The sequence below is a fragment of the Acanthopagrus latus genome, chromosome 3 (assembly GCF_904848185.1).
Source record: "Acanthopagrus latus isolate v.2019 chromosome 3, fAcaLat1.1, whole genome shotgun sequence".
NCBI lineage: Eukaryota > Metazoa > Chordata > Actinopteri > Spariformes > Sparidae > Acanthopagrus > Acanthopagrus latus.
In genome coordinates this window covers 16,847,974-16,865,942 of record NC_051041.1, presented here as the reverse complement: position 1 = coordinate 16,865,942, position 17,969 = coordinate 16,847,974, and the positions used below count along the sequence as shown (strand labels likewise).

At 46.3% G+C, this 17,969-nt stretch overlaps 2 protein-coding genes across 2 annotated transcripts; both read right to left on the bottom strand.

Annotated features, from left to right (window-relative positions):
- Positions 1 to 12,271: 12,271 nt before the first annotated feature.
- twist1a (twist family bHLH transcription factor 1a) lies at positions 12,272 to 13,777 on the bottom strand. The gene is made up of 2 exons (XM_037093229.1): positions 13,055 to 13,777; positions 12,272 to 12,732 (listed from the first exon to the last, which is right to left on the bottom strand). The coding sequence occupies exon 1, from the start codon at positions 13,623 to 13,625 to the stop codon at positions 13,083 to 13,085; it is 543 nt and encodes a 180-aa protein (XP_036949124.1). The 5' UTR covers positions 13,626 to 13,777; the 3' UTR covers positions 12,272 to 12,732; positions 13,055 to 13,082.
- A 1,954-nt stretch (positions 13,778 to 15,731) lies between these two features.
- LOC119017040 (protein Fer3) lies at positions 15,732 to 17,225 on the bottom strand. The gene has a single exon (XM_037093430.1). The coding sequence runs from the start codon at positions 16,654 to 16,656 to the stop codon at positions 16,186 to 16,188; it is 471 nt and encodes a 156-aa protein (XP_036949325.1). The 5' UTR covers positions 16,657 to 17,225; the 3' UTR covers positions 15,732 to 16,185.
- Between the last annotated feature and the right edge of the window lie 744 nt (positions 17,226 to 17,969).

Below are 17,969 nucleotides of genomic sequence, written 5' to 3'. Positions count from 1 at the left end.
GATGTTTACTACTGTTGATACAATATTTATCTCTGCACATTCATCCAGCTCTGATTTCTTAATATCGCACACGTGATCGATCACCTGTAAACCTGTGAGCTTCATGCCGACAGGTGTGAAAGCTGCACATATTCTTCAGACTTCATACTGTTTACACATGGCCTGCTCCTTGTGTTTCCTTTCTAACACTGAAGCCCAAACTTCTTTACATTTAAAACATATTGAACATGTTTCACATATTTCTTACTTAGTGTAAATTATTCTATTCTCTATTTATGATTATTGATTTTTCTTTTCTTTTCTTTTCTTTTCTTTTCTTTTCTTTTCTTTTCTTTTCTTTTCTTTTCTTTTCTTTTCTGTTCTTTTCTTTCCTTTTCTCATATCTATTTGTTTTTATGCACCAGATTCAAAAGGCTGATGTGAAAATCTGCTTATATATCCTGATAAACCTGATTCAGACTGAAGGCGTTGGTCTTTTCTTCAAAATAAACTCAGATCTGTGAGAAAATTCTCTTTTAGGTGTCTTTAGTTTTTCTGGGAGGATGTTAGGCTGACACATTATTCTTATGATGGGTAAAGAAGTTCATTTTCTTATGTTTATCTGTTGTAAACTTATGAAACCTGTCTGATGATTTAAATGGTGCTAGAGAGAAAGATAGAACAGAACACTGCAGTCCTGTGAAACCTTCTAGGAATAATTTAAGGCACTTTATCTTTGATAAACATTAAACTTATGTCAGATTAATTCTTGTTATTCTCAGTAAACATACAATCTGAATGCAACCTATCAAATGAATTATTTATTACAAATATAATGTATTTGTTCTTATTTATTGATTTGTTTGTTTATTTAATTTTATATCATATTCTCACTATTTTTTCACATATTATTTTTTATCAATGATGATTTAGACCTCCAGTGTTACAGTTTATATATATATGATATTCTGTATTATTGTTGTGTTTCTGTATTATTGTTGTCCATGCTCAATAAAGACAAAACATGTCATAAATACAGTGACAGCCACGACTGATTGAGCCAAAAACAATAATAATATTTTACTGACATCTCCACAGTTTTACCACAGTGAGAAACAGATACCAAATAATCAGCACCAACGTTGGTTTGATCCCTCAAATTCAACTTGTAGCCTGATTTAACATGATTATCATCCTGGCACTGGACACAACACAGTTGATCGGTGGCTACCTGCAAAACACTGCATAATTTATTGCCTGAGTAGCACCTGAGATGTAGCTTTCAATTCCTGGCAAAGAGAGGGCAGGAAGGTGGGGACTGGAACAGGCAGAGAAAACAAATCCTTGAGTCTGTGAAGAAGATTTTTTAGCTACAGGAGCTCTCTGTGTTGTTCTGGGTCATGGCACCTGTCTCCAGGTGGACAGAGCCCTGGCCAGGTCACACAGCAGGTGAAAGTCTGTCCTGTTCAGAGTGCCCATTCTTCTAACCCCCATGTACACACAAAAGAGTCGTCCCCGGCCTCCTCATGTTCCTGCAGTCTGTCACACACTCACAGAAACACACAGGTGAGTTATGACCTGTAGACTTTATACCCACGTTTTATGATTAACAAGCCTGCTGTGAGCAACACGTGACCAGCTTACTGATGTTTCTACATGCAGCTCTCTGACTGCATCACAGTTCATTTAAAATGATCTCCCACTGCAGGAAATAAGACAACAGCAGCATGTTGATCTACCTGTTATGCAGGTGTGCTCACCATTACACAATGTCTGGCCTTTTACAGGAACCACAGCAGACACACAGCAGATTGACCATGTCATACTGTGTCTTCAAACTTCTGAACCGTGCTTTCTACAAAAGGTCTCCAGAAACATGTTGTAGGTAGTTTTTGCAAAACCGTCCCTCAGTCCTAACCTGCAGTGTTGTATCTGTACCACTAGAGGTCACTACCAAACCATCACAAGCTGCTGTCACAGTCTGGATGGTTGAATAAGTGGAAATAAATGGATGGAAGTGTTGGAGGTAAAAAGCTAATCAACTATCAACAGCATGAGACAACCTGGAAATAGTATAAACCTCCTCGTAGCCCTGTCACCGATTTAATGCTCCAAAACTCTGTAAAGCCTGTTTGTATCAGACATATTGGTGAGTATTTGTCACAACATACAGCCTGACACAGATGTCGATTACACGTTACAAGAGACGTTTTAAACGTTCATGTGTGTGTTTCGGCTGTGGAAATGCATTGTGTGACTGAACTGAGGCTGATCACAGACTCGGTGGATCATCACTGTGGAGAAGGAAACCATAAAACAGCTGTTAGACATTTTCAAGTCTGTCACATCAATCAGCAGTTTTTACTTCACTTTATGATAATAAGACCCCTTCCTGTTGTTGGGGGTCTCCTGAGTGCTCTGCAGGGGGTGTATTTGTCTCTGGCCTGTTATGGTCTGTACTTACTTCTGATTAGTGGTGTTTCTTGATTGAGAAATGTGTTTTCTACACGTTGTCTCTCTCTTTGCCGTGCTGTGGTCTCCAGCAGTGTGAGTGTCTCACCTGTGCCGTCCCCCCTTAATGAGAAAAACTTGTGAAAACCAGGTTGTGTGCAGATCCCTGATCCAGCAGCACATATGCAAATAGAAGAGGAGACTAAAACTGTTGTGCTGAACGCTAAGACGTTTTTTGGACGAACTTTTTGGCTGCTTTTGGTGCACCTACAATTGCATGATGACTAAACGTCAAGTTAGTCCCTCACCAACTCAGATATATGTGCCATTTAAAGCTGTATTTACTTCCAGACTTAACAAACTCTTTGGTCTGCTTAGTAAGCCAGTGAGTGGCCTGAGGCACAGTGTCCATGGTGGTTTGACCTGGAGGAGGAGGACCCGTGTGTCAGAGTTCAGAGGTCAGGAGGAGGAATGTGACGGCCATTTTAATGATGAAGGAAGCGTGTGTGATAGGTACGCATCTTTGTTGTTGGGTGGAAACATATCCTATTTGTAGAAATCTCCTAACATCTCGACAACAGTCAATAAATCAACTGCTGTGAAAATCACAAGAAAAATATCCAGCGTCTGTGACTGTTTCACTCCTGCAGTAATCCTGTCCAGTCGTCTCATACAGCCTGTTTTAAAAGAGTCGACAGACTACCTGTCTGCCTGCTTATATACCTGTCTGTGTGCACACACTCTGCCTGTGCACTCATTGTGCATGACTGAGTCAAGGCTAGGCGGATATACTGCTAAAGCTATAGTTAGCAATGATGTGGTTTATGTTCCTCATGATGATGTCAGATGTCTTCTTACATGTGAGTGAGACATGAGCTGGTTGCACACAGACCCTGAGCCAAGCTAGCCCTGCTAGCACAAAGCACACAGACCCTGAGCCAAGCTAGCCCTGCTAGCACAAAGCACACACCCACAGCAGTAAGGAGTGACTGCTGCAGCTGATGCTGTTTTGCTTGTGTTCACATGACTGCTGCCTTTAACAGAGTTCTCTATTGATGTATTTATTAGACTAAACAAAGCAAATTAGCTGATAAAACACCACCGTGCTAGCCAGTGAGAGCTAAACAGCAGTGTTGGTGTAGACAGGCAGTGAGCGTTCTAGCTGGTTTCTACAATCTTACCATCCGCAGCTTTTACAAACTGCTTTCATGATGAAATATTGTTCTGTCAGTTAATTCAGATCCAGTAAAAGTCCTGTAGCCATGTTCTGACAAAAATATGAGTGAATGTACGGATGGGTGATGGAGAAGTGGATTATGCTGGTGGAGCAGTGTGAGAGAAACTCATCACTGTTTTCTGTTTAAGAGGAAACTTTAAACATTGTGCAGCCACACTGGGTGAGAGTCTGATTCCCAGATACATCTGAGGCACAGTGGTGCTTTAGCTCCTATAGACAGATCTCTGATCTGTACTGGAAGGTTTCAGCCGACAGCAGCAGCAGCAGAGGGAAGATGTATGAATTAGTTTATTATGTGGCACAATGTGTGTCCTCAGTTGCATGTTTGTGTGTGTTGCTGCTGAGCCTGCGGTGGCCGGGTGACAGAAGGTAGATTAGGGGTGACACTGGCTAAATGTTTGCAGATGAGGGCCCGCAATATCTAATCACCACGGTAACAAGGGTCGCCAGGGTAGGCCAGTGGGCCAAGCAGCCTGAGGCAGCATGGGTATTAATGGGGCAAGATGTTTCCTTCAGAATCAACCGTTTGTGTGTGTGTGTGTGTGCCCTCAGTTGTCCCTGGACCACTCGCCTGAGGGCAAAGTGTGTTTGGCCGCTGCTCCTCTGAACTCCACTTAGCGCAACCTTCTCCCCTTCCTGACCTCCACATAATCCACACCGTCACAGTCCTGGCAGGAGGAGAGCGACACTTCCTGGTGCACAACAACCGTGTCATTCTAGCGCTGTGTGTACGTCCCTGTGGTCCACGGCTCGCCACACTCACACATGCACAACATGAGCTGGATAGTTTTCTGTCCTTGTGGGGAAAATATTTTGCAGTGAGTGACATTTGGTATGACATTGCACAAAGACAGAATAACAAGCCACATGACTGTCGGTTCAGACACAAGTCCCAAGAATGTTGCACACTGACCACCAGGCGATGAGGGGAAGATAAAGTAGAAGGAGTTTAGTTCTGATATCTGTGGACTACAGTTATACAGACATGTGTTCGCTGTGACAGAAGTCGGCATTCAGCACTTTTATATATGAGTGTATTTACACTAGACTTGGCTGAAAAACGTTGTCATTCATCCACATTGTCAATGATGACAAGGGTTGATGTTTAGTCTTGTGCTCACGGATGTGTTGAGATCAAGATCAAACCCGGGATTTACAGGTGACCCTCTACCTGCTTAGCCACAACAACCCCTAAATCACAGGTATATGAAAATGAAAAGGTCTGCAGCACATCAACAGGAGCAGTTGTGTATAAATTAGGAGCAGCAGTCAGACGGTGAATCCAACAATGATGTGTTGATAGAAGCACCACAGCTCAGTGTTTGCATTTGTAAGTATGAAACTACTGGATATTTATATATATATCAACATCTGTACACGTGACAACACTTGATACTTATAAGGATACTTTGGAACAGTTCTGTGTTTGTGTAGGCAAGAGTAAGTGTTTATAACGAGACCTCGGGACACTTCGAGTCGACCAAAACAGGTATAATACACATTCGTTGTTTATGGCCTAAACCTAAGCAGAGCATACACACAGTGTTTGGACAAGAGAGTTGTCAAAGTTTTTCTTTGTATCTTTTGTGCTCCAACAAATGATGCAGTCACTCTCCATTCAGTGTCTGATGTGCTGATGATCAGGATCATATTGGATCTGATGTAGTAAAATGATGAATGTGGAGCTCAGGTGCAGACGCTGCAGCTTTACTTTGATACCGATTGTTAAAGCACAAAGAACGAGCCGTGGTTAAAGTGTCCTGCAGCCAACATGATGATAGAAGTGGCACCAAGCGATAACTTAGTGTTTCTACACATAAAGATAAGTGTGTGAGTGAAACATGCGCTCTGATCTACCTGCAGGCCTCCTCCATACCTTTCTCTTCTCCACAGTTCTGCTCAAATGACACGACACCCTACCAATTAATCCACAAATCAAATATTAGTATATACAATTCTGAAAATACAGGAGTCTGTGTTCCATTCTGTTTTGACTCTCTGGTGAGGTCACTGGAAGGAGGTTTTACCGTGTTCATCGCCCACATTATGTGTTAAACTGGGTGGTTTTATTGTTTGTTCATTCTATTCTTGTAAAACCAGCACAAAATTGTCCTTTTCATTCTCTCCCTCGGCCGTTTCACAGTTGGGTTTACACAGTAAAATAATACAGCCAAGTAGAGATAAGACAGATCAATGTTTCACTTTTCAAAAGAGTTGAATAAACCTGCTTTTCATCCATTTAGGAAATTCCACAAAAGTGTTGTGTGGATACTGTGGGCAGGAATACCACAAGTCTTCAGGGAACACCGCAGGAGAATAGTTCCCGGAATTTAGGGGCCTGAGCGACCGCAGCGGCAGCAGCTCGACTCGAGTCTGAACGCAGCTCACTTTGAGATAACGCAGGTAGCAGAGCGCTGTGTCTCCTCCACTGTTCCTCTCTGGAGGACCTGAAACAAAAACAGCTCATGTGGAGAAGAAGACGAGGAGGGAGTGCAGGCGGAGGAGGGAAATGTAGGAGAGGAGAGAAAGGTGCATTTTTCAAATGGTGAATAATTTGTCTGCCCTGACAAGATGCTGCGCAGGACCACTTCCTGTGGCTCAGGTTTCAGTGTAAATGTGCTGTGGGGGGAGGGTCCACTTCCTGCTCCACTTCTGACTTTGGGGCCTTCTTGTCTGGAAGAAGAAGCAGCGAAAGCAAGAAAATGTAGAGTTAATCCAAGTAATGGCTGCTGAGATTCACATATAGGAGTAGTGTGTGCACACATACAGCTAATACATGTATAACAGTGTAAATGAAAGACTTTTTAAAGCAGGATTTTAAACGTTATTGGGCTGGGTAACGCAGCCTGTATTGTTTCGGTGCCTGACCTGTCCGACATGTTTGTGTGGATTTGTGCATCAGTGTGTGCAGGTGCTGCTCATGCGTGGCCTCGGGAAGCGATGTAACGCCTGCTCTAAGTTTAACAGCCCTGTTCAGACATTATGTTTCCCCTCCCTCTGAATTCATGTCAGACCCATTTAATCACAGAGTCGATGCCCCTGCAGTGTTTTTGCTAATAGCCTCTGTTTGTCTCACAGTCACAGTCAGCTGGTGATGTGGTGTGAGGAGCGTGTTCAGCTTAGGTGAGCAAGAAGACTTACTGCCTTTATTGATTTATGTCTTACTCTTAAAGATTTGGTGTGTGTGTGTGTGTGCGTGTGTGTGCGTGTGTGTATGTGTGTGTGTGTGTGTGTGTGTGCGTGTGTGTGTATATGTGTGTGTGTGTGTTTGTGTGTGTGTGTGTGTGTGTGTGTGCGTGTGTGTGTGTGTGTATGTGTGTGTGTGTGTGTGTGTGTGTGTGTGTGTGTGTGTGTGTGTGCGTGTGTGTGTGTATATGTGTGTGTGTGTGTGTGTTTGTGTGTGTGTGTGCGTGTGTGTGCGTGTGTGCGTGTCCAGCTGGGGGCTTGGCAGTGTCTGTTCTGAGGTTTCTGTGGCTTCAGGTAGCGGACCTGTTCACTTAGAGACTGTACCTCTAATGTACTCCAGATGATCCAACTATTTATAACTCTCTCTCTCTCTCTCTCTCACACACACACACACACACACACACACACTCACACTCCTTCCTTGCATTTACATGTGCTTTTGGTCTCTACAAGACCTTTTGCCTCTTTTTTAAGATAGGCAGTGTTACTTTACATATTGTTTGTTGTGTGCTGTGACTCCACAGTGCGTGTGTGTGTGCGTGTGTGTGTGCGTGTGTGTGGATGTTGGCACTAGCTCTCACCGAGCAGCCAGAGGAAAGGAGTTATGGGGCTTTCAGGCCTGAAAAAAACATGCAAATGGTTCATGTGACACCAAACGCCAGTCTCATAAAATCACACAACCAACGCATTCTGAGAGAGAGAAGGAAAAGTGAGACGCAGAGAAACAACCGTCAGAAATATAAATGATCTAATATCACGCTTTTTGCAACACACACTGTATCAGAGCACAACTGGCAAGAAAAACGCTGGCTGGCAATAATCACTGGATCAGCAAGACTCTTTGTCTCGACAGGGTTTTCCTTCTTTCTTAAAGTGAACTCACACTCTCACACACTTCTCAGCAAACGTCAGCCAGCTCACAGTGAGGCTCGATGAGTGTTATTGCTTTTGTGGGGAGGTAAACAGAGAGTGGGGGGAGGAAGAGACAGAGTTTGAACGAAGAGGAGGAAATGAAAGAGTGGAAGTATTAAACAGAGGGAAGGAGATTGTACAGTAGATAAAAGGAGAGATGAGGAAGAAGGAGAGAGAGGAAAGACAGAGAGCGACCACCTCAAAGTAACGAGGGAGGCAGTGAGGAGGGAGAAATAAAGAAGGTGAAGAAAGACAGACAGAGACCAGAGACCAGAGTCCAGAGACCACCCTACAGCCAACACCAGGGGGAAGCCTGCTGTGTGTGTGTGTGTGTGTGTGTGTGTGTGTGTGTGTGTGTGTGTGTGTGTGTGTGTGTGCTCACTCTGTTCTGCTTACAACAGAGAAAAGTTTGGAAACTGGTCCGGATGATGCAACACTCTGAGTGCTCTCGTCTGCTAATAACACAACGAGGAAACACACTTCTCTCCTCTCTGTGGTGGTGAATGGACCTGTGTTGAGGCCAACAATGCTCTCTCTCTGTACAAATAACACTTGATGCGTTGCGCGTGACCTCGGGGCTTTTCCCTGCTGATAGTTCGTCTGTGCATGATAACAGAGACCAGTGTGGTTTCATAAAGTAAACATGGAGAAAACCGCCATCTCCATCATCAGACCCCATTTTAGCCAGAATTAGACATTCAAACAGCTCAAATCCAATAAAGGAACTTTGTATAGGTCGGAGGTAAATTAAGTTAGGAGAAAGAGCCCGATGTGTTGGACTGAGCCGTGCCGGTCTTTGATAAAGCGCGTATGTTTACATTCATAACGCGGGGTCACTGTGATATTGTCTGGTATGTGGAGAGTTATAAGCTGCTTGTGCTTAACTCAATCTGTAAGACAAACAGCCTCGGGGCGAGAGCGCTGAGAGGATTCATATACGCTCCTCTGCCTTCTTCCTGCCGCCTCTTTCTTCCTCTTTCTTCCTCTTTTTCTCACTTGTTTGTCTGCACGTTCATTTCAAATTGCAGTCAGACATGTTTTCTTCTGCAGTCCAACACCTCTGCCCATTCATCAGAGAGGGATTAGTGAAATGAGTGGGTACTTTGTGGCGGTGAATGTGGTGGCTCGTGGTCCAGCTGGGGGTCGCTGTAGTCTGGGGACAGGGTCAGTTGGAGAGGTCAAAGGTCCAGGATGATGGCTGCATTTGGCAGCGTCCTCGGGGAATGTGTGTGTGATTGCCCATTATGTTACTGAGCCGGTTTTTGGCCCGACTTCCTTTCTGTCACTCTCCTGTCACTCTGTTTCTTCCTGCTCGCAAATGACTTGCAACTCTCCACTTTTTACTTGTTCTCAGAAATACAACGTTGGAGCCCAAAGAAGCATCACACACTCAGCTGCAGCACTGAAAGGACTCAGTTATTCAGCTGCTGTGCTTCCTAAAGTTGTGTCTGTGATATCCAGGCAGGCTTTAAGTTTCCAGTATAATTTGCTTCCTATTTGTCCGTGAAGCAGCTCAGGGGCATCTTTCATTTGACCTTCCTGCCTCCAAACGCCAACTTCTTTCAAACCTTAATATCTTAACTGTCTTAAATGTACACTAACATACAGTATGTACTTCAGGTCCAACCCTGATATCATCCCAGTTATTTTTCTTTGGAGAACTCCCTCCAGAGCTTCAAATGACATTATAAAACTGACTTCACAGGCTGAGTGGTTCTCTCTTAATGAGTAAGCTCGACTTTATGTGTAAAAACTGGCCACTTTAATACGACACGCGAGGGGAACGAGTGAAATCACATCGTTACATTTAGTTTGGCACCTGAGAGTGCATCTTAAACTCCAGATTACATCTGGCAAAACACAAAATACATCGAAAAGCTTCAGAGTGTACAATGTTTGATAGCCTAAAAGCCACATCCTTATTAGCAGCCTCAGCTAATGTTAGCAAGTCTGTAGCCAGCAGGGCCGAAAGCTGAACCCTCCGTGGACAAGGAACACTTCATCGACATCCTCAGATGATTAATTAACATGTTGGATTTGTTGCGGTTGGAGATAACGTTAATAAGGTCTGTCTTCACGGCCATGCCCGATGCTAGTTTTTGCTCGCGTCAGCCATGTTCTCACCCGATGCTCCGGTAGGTTGTAGAGACGGGTTTGAAAGGGGACAGTGAGGTTTTCTGTGTGTGGAGTCAAATGTTTGACTTCTTTTTTATACCTGAAGCTAAATATTGTTGTTGCACTGAGACTAAAATACTGAAGTCCTGATTCCAGGCGCTGGTATCAGTTAGTGGTACCGAACCTAAAGAAAAGTCTGTTTGTCTGCAAAATGCTGCAGCTGTCAAAATAGATATACAGTAAATATGAAATAATAAGGAAAGCATTCAGAAGTATTGTATATTTATTCTTCATTTGAGATGTATGAGACTCTAGCACTCACAAATACACATAAACATACACCTAAAGTTACACACAGCAACCGCCTGAGGTGGAGATGAAACAGATAATTAGCTCTAATTGAAACCAGACTTTCAAATCTAGTCTGTGTGTGTGTGTGTGTGTGTGTGTGTGTGTGTGTGTGTGTGTGTGTGTCAGTCCAACTTCCTCTCTCCTTCTCTTCTTCTGGTGTTGAGGGTAAACCATCTCGTTTCCTCGTACTGGGCGACTCCTCAGACAGATTGAAGTGAGGGAGAGCTGGAGAACAGCAGAGGTGAGACAGGTCGGCCTCCGCTCGAGTGTTCAAAAACCCAAACAAACAGCACCGTGTTCTGATGCAGAGGAGTGAGACATCCATTTTTACAAAGATTTACAGCTGCTTCCGTGATTTAAACCCACTCACAGGTCTGCACCTTTGACTCTCAGATCAGTTTAAGGGCTGCAGAGCGAGGAGATATAAACTGTGATTAATGAGCGGGAGAGAGTGTGTCAGTCAATCAAAGAGTCTATCATAGCACACTTACACCCAGAGGACCAGATGCCTTCACACTGATAACCAGCGGTCATCCCATTACCTCCAAACATCAAAGTGGGGGGAGCAGGAGCCCTCCTCCTCCTCCTCCTCCTCCTCTGTGGAATGTATTTCCCTGTTTGGTAGGCGTGAGAAATGTCCCTGTGTGTGTGTGGATAACCTATATGTGTGTGTGTGTGTGTGTGTGTGTGTGTGTGTGTGTGTGTGTGTGTGTGTGTGTGTGTGTGTGTGTGTGTGTGTGTGTGTGTGTGTGTGTGTGTGTGTGTGTGTGTGTGTGTCTCAGAGGTGACATTCCTCCGTGTCAGAGCAACAGCCTCAAGTTTAAGATAACATGGTCACGGTGATCAGAGGGTGGGAATCGATTCCTCGGGTCAGAGCTGATGGCTTTACCTTCTGCACGCGATGCCGCGATGCAAAAACACCGTAATGCTCCTTTAACCATCCCTCAACAACTGATCAGTCAGCTTTCACATTACTGTCGTGCTCCTGAAACAGCTTACTGCTTTAGGAAGTTGACATATACAGTATTTGAACATAATGTTAGTCCTGAGTGTTTATTAAGGGAAGCAAAGTACGGTGAAGTAGAAACGACAGTAACAGTAACTGCTCTGATCTATACAGTCCTGCTTCATCAACACATCCGACAATCTGTTTCTGTCCAGACAGACACATGAATAAAAGATTTCTGAGGTAAGAAGGTTGCAAACACACGATCATCTAGATGATGAGGTCACTCTACTGCTGCTCAAGAGGGCTCATATTGCAGCTTGTCATGTTCCATCTATGGGCCTCTGATGAACAGATGATTACTGGAGACTCAGATCTGAATGTCCCCATGAGCACTGTTGATTTGAGGAACACCAGCAGCAGCTCTGCTGCCTCTTTCTCTCTGTGAATTATACATCATTGTGTGTTTTATATGGAACAACTGTTATAAATCTTGTTTTGATCATTTGAGAAACATCTTGTTTTTCATCAGAAGTCCAGGTGCACCTCCATGTAGCCTCACAGGCTGTTATTCAGTTTGCATCACAACTCCGTCCGACCCTTTTCTCTGTCGGAGCTCTGGGGGTTTGGCTGCTGCAGCACCTGCAGGAGACTCCCATGCTGACCTGTGGCTCAGAGGACATCTGGGAATATCATGCATGCCTCCCACTGCTCCACATTCACCCCGTTCAAACACACCACCAGCTAATTATGGCTTTCCCAGATCCCTGAGCTCAAGGAATCACTCCAGAATGAGCCAGGAGTATGAGCTGTTTTCTTTTGCCCCCCTCCCCTCTCTTTGGTTTAGTTAACTTAGGATTCAGCAACGCCTAAAGAAAATAAACCACCTGTAGGCTCAAAGTGCTGAGAGTCTGGGAAATGGGTTTGTTTCAAAAAATGTCAGGTATTTAAAACTGTTTTTGTGATTCAAATGAGCCCTCGTTCCTTCAGACGACTGTCTGGAGGTGGACCACTTCATCGCCTCCTGTCATGGAGCTTCAGTTGAGCTCTATAATGAAAATCCAGACAACTGAGACGTAACAGTGATACTTTCCATCTTTTTAATTCAAGATACTGCCAAATATTTACAAAACTCAAAATGTGCAGACACCAGATCCATTCAGCATTCTGAGATATTCCAAAAATAAATAACTTTTATTTGAGCGAGGGGGGAAAAGGAATTCCGCACATGTATAGAAAAATAAATACAGGATACTTCATTTGCTGTGAAACACTGTCACAGGGAATGTGGAATGAAGTGTCATTTTTCTCTGTGTTTCAAAACTGAGCAGTCCCTCAGAGCTCATCTTGCTTTCACAACATTCGTAGTCGCAGTGGTCTTTCTTTCTTCAGCTCCATCCTGTCTGTCCTAAGTGCTCCCCATGCAAACATTACAGTCCATGCAATGGGAAATATGAAAAGCCGGCTCTCCTCTGCAGCCTGACGGACAGCGGCTGATCCTGTGTCAGTGCTGAGTCTGAAGAAGCCTGATCCACATGTTCTTCAGTCAGACAATCTGTGAGAGACACATTATTTTGATTGAGACAAACATCCAATATGTACAAATGTATCAAGACGTGTCATGTGTAGGACTCAGACTGTAAGATAGAAACATGAGTCTGTGTTTGGTTACAGCTCTGTTGGGTGGTGGATGGTCAAATATTACACTCCACTTTCTAGAAGAAATGAAACAGACTACATTTATTTGAGAGACGTTTTGGGGAGTTTTCCAAACAAACACTGCAGCAAAAGTCCGGAGTCTGTGCGTAAATGCGCATGGGAACATTTGGCACGGCTCGTCTCCCTGCAGTATGAGGAATGAAAGCCGCTCAGCCTACCTGCTGCTCCATCCGGTCCATCCTCCATCTAGTGGGACGTGGTGGACAGGGACCACGTGCCCCCCATCCTCCAGACCGAGAACGCGTAGCTCAGCCGCTCGTGCGCCACGTAGCTGCAGCTGGCCCCTCGCGCGTCCAGCTCGTCGCTCTGCAGAACTTGGCACAGGAAGTCGATGTACCGGGCCGCGAGCTTCAGCGTCTGGATCTTGCTCAGCTTGTCCGACGGGAGGGTGGGAATGATCTTACGTAACGACGTGAAAGCCTCGTTGAGGGACTGCGTCCGCTGCCGCTCGCGGATGTTGGCCATCACGCGCTGCGTCTGGAGGTCATCGAAGGAGGGCTCCGGGCTGCTGCTGCCTTCGCTCCCCGCGCTTCCGCCTCCTCCTAAGTCGCAGTTCTTTCTGCACTTCTTCTCGGGGCTCGGACTCTCCACGTCTCTCTCCTCATCGTCGTCCGCGCTCCTCCTTGTCGCCCGCCGCTTCCTCGCGCCCCTCCGCGGCAGCTGACGGTCAGTCTCCTCCTCGCTGTTCCCCGCGCTGTCCATTACTGGGGAGGAGTCCTCTTCCCGCATCGTCTCTTCCAACTCTTTTCCGTTATAACCCCTGACCTCAATCCACCGAGCCCTCTACAGCATCAACAAACAGCGCAGGTAATGAGAGCGCGGCCTGAGGAGAAGGTGTGAGCTGGTGTGACGGGAAATCTCGTGCGCCACAGAGAAGGAGAGGTGACTGCCAGAGTGGGACGACGGGCTCTTATAGCGGGGAGCGGGCAGGAGGATTTTGGGGAACGCTGTGATTGGGTGAGGAGGGGTGTAATATAATACTGCAGCAGTGGGAGAGTTCTAGCTATAATATCAGGAATGGTGTTTAAGACATGCAGGCTCCCTCAGACGGGGCTGTAGTCAGCTGGTGAATCATAGGTGAAGATTTGTGAGAGAAGTGAAGTTATTTCTGCCCGGACTGAAGCGGTTTCCTCCAGCAGAGATCTCTGCTAAAGGTGTCTGTGTGGTTTTAATCAGAACAACAACAAACTGTCTCCCTGACTGATCAACTGAACAAACACACTGACCTTACAGGACTGTTTCATTTTGTTTAGATGTGGCGGAACCTGCCACCTCTAGCTTCTGGGATCTTATCTGAGAACAGTTTGTTTATTCACTGATAGAGAAAATTAATATTTCTGAGTTTGTATTATTACCTCATTAATATCGTACTTACAAAAAGTACACAGTGCTCCTTTAAAGTCTGATGGGTGAAGTTCGGTTCTGTCCAGACTCATCTGTCCCTTTTTAACGTCAGAGTTGAAAGTTCTGCTTGAGCTTCTCAGCTGCACAGAAATAAATCAGAGACGCTGAGAACATCTCAGAGATTCCTCCTCTCTGCTGTCTGGCTGGAGGCCTCCAGCCTCCGTGTTCCAGGTCTAGACGCTGCCCGAGATGGGAGCAGTGGCGGCGGTGAAAACACATCAGACCTACTGAAACACAGGAGGTTGTCACAGCAGGAGGTCTGCGCTCGTAAGCAGGCCGTGCTGTTTATTTTCCCGCCAGCGGCCCCGCGCTGAGGTATGCGCTTAAACGGGTCTGACTCCCGCAGGGGTCTGGACACCGCGGCTCAGGTTTAAAGGCGGCCCGTCCCAGGGAGCTCTCAGGGCGGATCCGCGCTCACAGCGGGGTCGCTGAAAGGCGGCGTACTGCTGGAGAGCAATGCAAACACTGGAGGTGATAAAGATGGAGAGGGAGGGAGGGAGAGAAGGAGAGGGAGAGGAGAGAGAGGCCACCCAGCTCTGAGGCCGACCCGTGATACAGTATCAGATCCAGCAGATCTCTCCCCGGTTGGCTGGAACCAGATCTAGTAACGTCCGGAGGTGGTCTGTGGTGAACTGTCCTCAGGGAGGCTTCACTTCTGATGCGGGACGATGACGCACAGCGGGCTCGGTCAGCGCCACAAGCGCCTTTAGGTCCTGGATGTCTCAGTCCATCAGTCACCTGGTCCCACGTCTTTCATCACACCTCTGACCCAGTTCACACCTCAGTGTCAGAGATACTACTGAGCCTCATTAGCGATTCAAACCCCCTGAACCTGAACTCATTATCACGTGACACTGTTGATAAGAGCCAATCAATATAGTTTTATCTTGTTGTTTCAAAGGATCTGATCCCAGCCTCACCTGGTCTCAGCCTCACCTGATCCCAGCCTCACCTGACCCCAGCCTCACCTGGTCTCAGCCTCATCTGATCCCAGCCTCACCTGGTCTCAGCCTCATCTGATCCCAGCCTCACCTGACCCCAGCCTCACCTGATCCCAGCCTCACCTTATCCCAGCCTCACCTGGTCTCAGCCTCATCTGATCCCAGCCTCACCTGATCCCAGCCTCACCTGGTCTCAGCCTCATCTGATCCCAGCCTCACCTGACCCCAGCCTCACCTGGTCTCAGCCTCATCTGATCCCAGCCTCACCTGCTCGCTGTCCAAGGTGCTGAAACAACACACCTGAGATCACATCATCCACTGAAGCACAGCATTTGCACTGTGTAGTTCTGGATCTGAATGAGGTTATTACACAAACTCTGAAACATATATATAATTATGTTTCCCATAACTGAATAAACCAGCTGCTCTCCATAAGGTCTCAACACTGTTTGAAACTAGAAAGGTGGCAGGGTCCGCTACACATCAACAATGTACAACAGTGTGAAACTGTGTTTCCTTTAAGGCCAGTTCTTTTATTCAGTCATGAAAACAGGAACAATTTATTAATTTAGTTTGTTAGGGCATTAAAATCAGACAATAATCATCTTTCTGCTGATTAAAATTGCATAGTGCACCTTTAAAACAGACACGGCCTTCTAATACTACAAAATAAAAGCGTTTGGGTAATAAAACTGTCAGGGCATTCATCGACAGTGTCCGCGTACAATGGCCTGAGTGACTGTAACTGTGGTGCAGAGCAGAGAGCGTCTTTCATTTTAAAGCATCATGAGTCTGTTGAAGGTAAATATCAGGTGCTATCAGCTGATTCAGGGTCAGGTTATATATTATCTGAGGCAGAGGAGCTTCTGAGAGGTCTGGTGTCTCTTTCTGAGATGGTTTCTCGGAGTTTGGATAAAGATAAATATAACGTAGTGTCTTTGTCATCAGTCCAGTCCGGTCCGGTTCTGGCGGTTCTGCTCCAGCAGGTCCGTCATGAACGAGATGTAGACGATGGCCAGCCGCAGCGTGTCGATACGGGACAGTCTCTTCTCGTAGGCGAATGTGGGGACTTTCCTCCTCAGCTCGTCAAACGCCTCGTTCAGGCTGAACATCCGCTTCCTCTCCCGCACGTTGGCCGCCTGCCGCTGGACCACGTTGATGATCCTCCTCCGTTTGCTCTTGCCTCGGTGTCCGTGCGCTCCGCGGCTGTAGCACCTCGGCGCGCCCATCACCAGAAGCTCGGTGCGCGCCTCGTCTTCCAGGTCCCGACTCCAGGGCCGCAGCTGGTCCGACGGACTGGAGGGCTCATTATCCACCTGCTGCATGGGCTCCAGAGCGCACCTTTGAGGAAACTCCATCAGGTTCATGTCAGTGACGAAACTGATCAACGCGGAGTCCCTTAAGCGGCCCTGCATCTCCACACACAGGCTCACAGAGAATATGCCACGTTTATATGTCTGCTGTTCGGTCAAAGCTTCGAGGACCGACTGGACTCATTGACCAGACACACAGAGCATCTCAACAAGTAAATCCAAACTTATCCAAATCCGGTCGGAGCACGACAGGGTCAGATCCTCCTTGGCTCGAGTCCAAGCGCTGTTCCTGCTGTTTTAATAAGCCGCCTGCGCCTCCGCACAGCGCCACACCTTTCAGTCCCACTCGGGCTCTAAGTTGAGTCCATTTCTAACGATAGTCTGTTGGTGAGTGGGCTGAATCCGAGCAGAGGGGCTTTAAAAAGGGCGAGAGGAAGCTGCAGTGCCCTGCCAGCAGATGCGCAATCCTCCTGGAGGCCTTTAATGAGCTTCTGGAGAACGGAGGCTCTTGACAGAGGGTCACACAGTCCTGTTTGCTCTCTCCTCTCTGCTCCAGAGGCTAAATAATGACACTTTTATCACTTAAACAGGCCAGGGGAAGACCAAACAGAACATTCCCCAACAGTCTCTATACACCACAAGCTTTTCTGTTGCAAATGAAAGCAAATAATTGTGGTTCCCATGGCAGAGTCCAGCCTGCAGGCCGGGGAGAGACACGCTGCAGGGCTGAGCTGCAGGACAGAGATGAGCTGCAGTTGTTGTTTCTATTGATCACAAAAGATATCAGGGTGGAGTCTGATCATGTGAAGCTGCTGTATGTCAGAACTGTTAAACAACTAAACTCAAATGATCAGCTGAGTTACAGGTGATAACAGCTCTGATGTCACTTTAGATACAGATGTGTTTTTCACATGTAACATTATTATTGATCAGTCAGTCAGCCCGATGCCCGAAGACTCAACAGGCAGCAAACGCATATTCAATATGTATGACACAGGAACCGTCCAGAACAGAATCAGTCCATAGAGTTCTGGTTTCTCCGAGTTAAACAACTGACTCATCTCAGCTCCGGCGGTTTAAGGGGAAACAAAGTGCTGTTTGAAGAAAAGTTGCTGAATTCAGCTGGTGGTTTTAAAGCCCACTCATCGTGACAAACTGTTCGAGAGGCATGAAAACACAAACACTCAGACCCACTGGGTCACCGATCGCCCTGAGACCCAACCAGGTTCAGCTCTCACCCTCGTCTGTTTGTTGGTTGGACCGTCAGCAGGATGACACAGAAACTGCAGAACAGATTTCAGCAGAACTTGGATGGAGGACGAGTCTTAACCCAAAATAGACCCCATTCACTTTTGGTGCAGATCAGAGTAAAGAGATGGAGCCAAGAGTTTCTTCTCACTTACTCTGACACTGTT

What these genes read in the sequence shown, in the direction of transcription:
- LOC119017040 (XM_037093430.1), bottom strand. Translation starts at nt 16,656, where the DNA reads ATGCAGGGCCGCTTAAGGGACTCCGCGTTGATCAGTTTCGTCACTGAC.
- twist1a (XM_037093229.1), bottom strand. Translation starts at nt 13,625, where the DNA reads ATGCGGGAAGAGGACTCCTCCCCAGTAATGGACAGCGCGGGGAACAGC.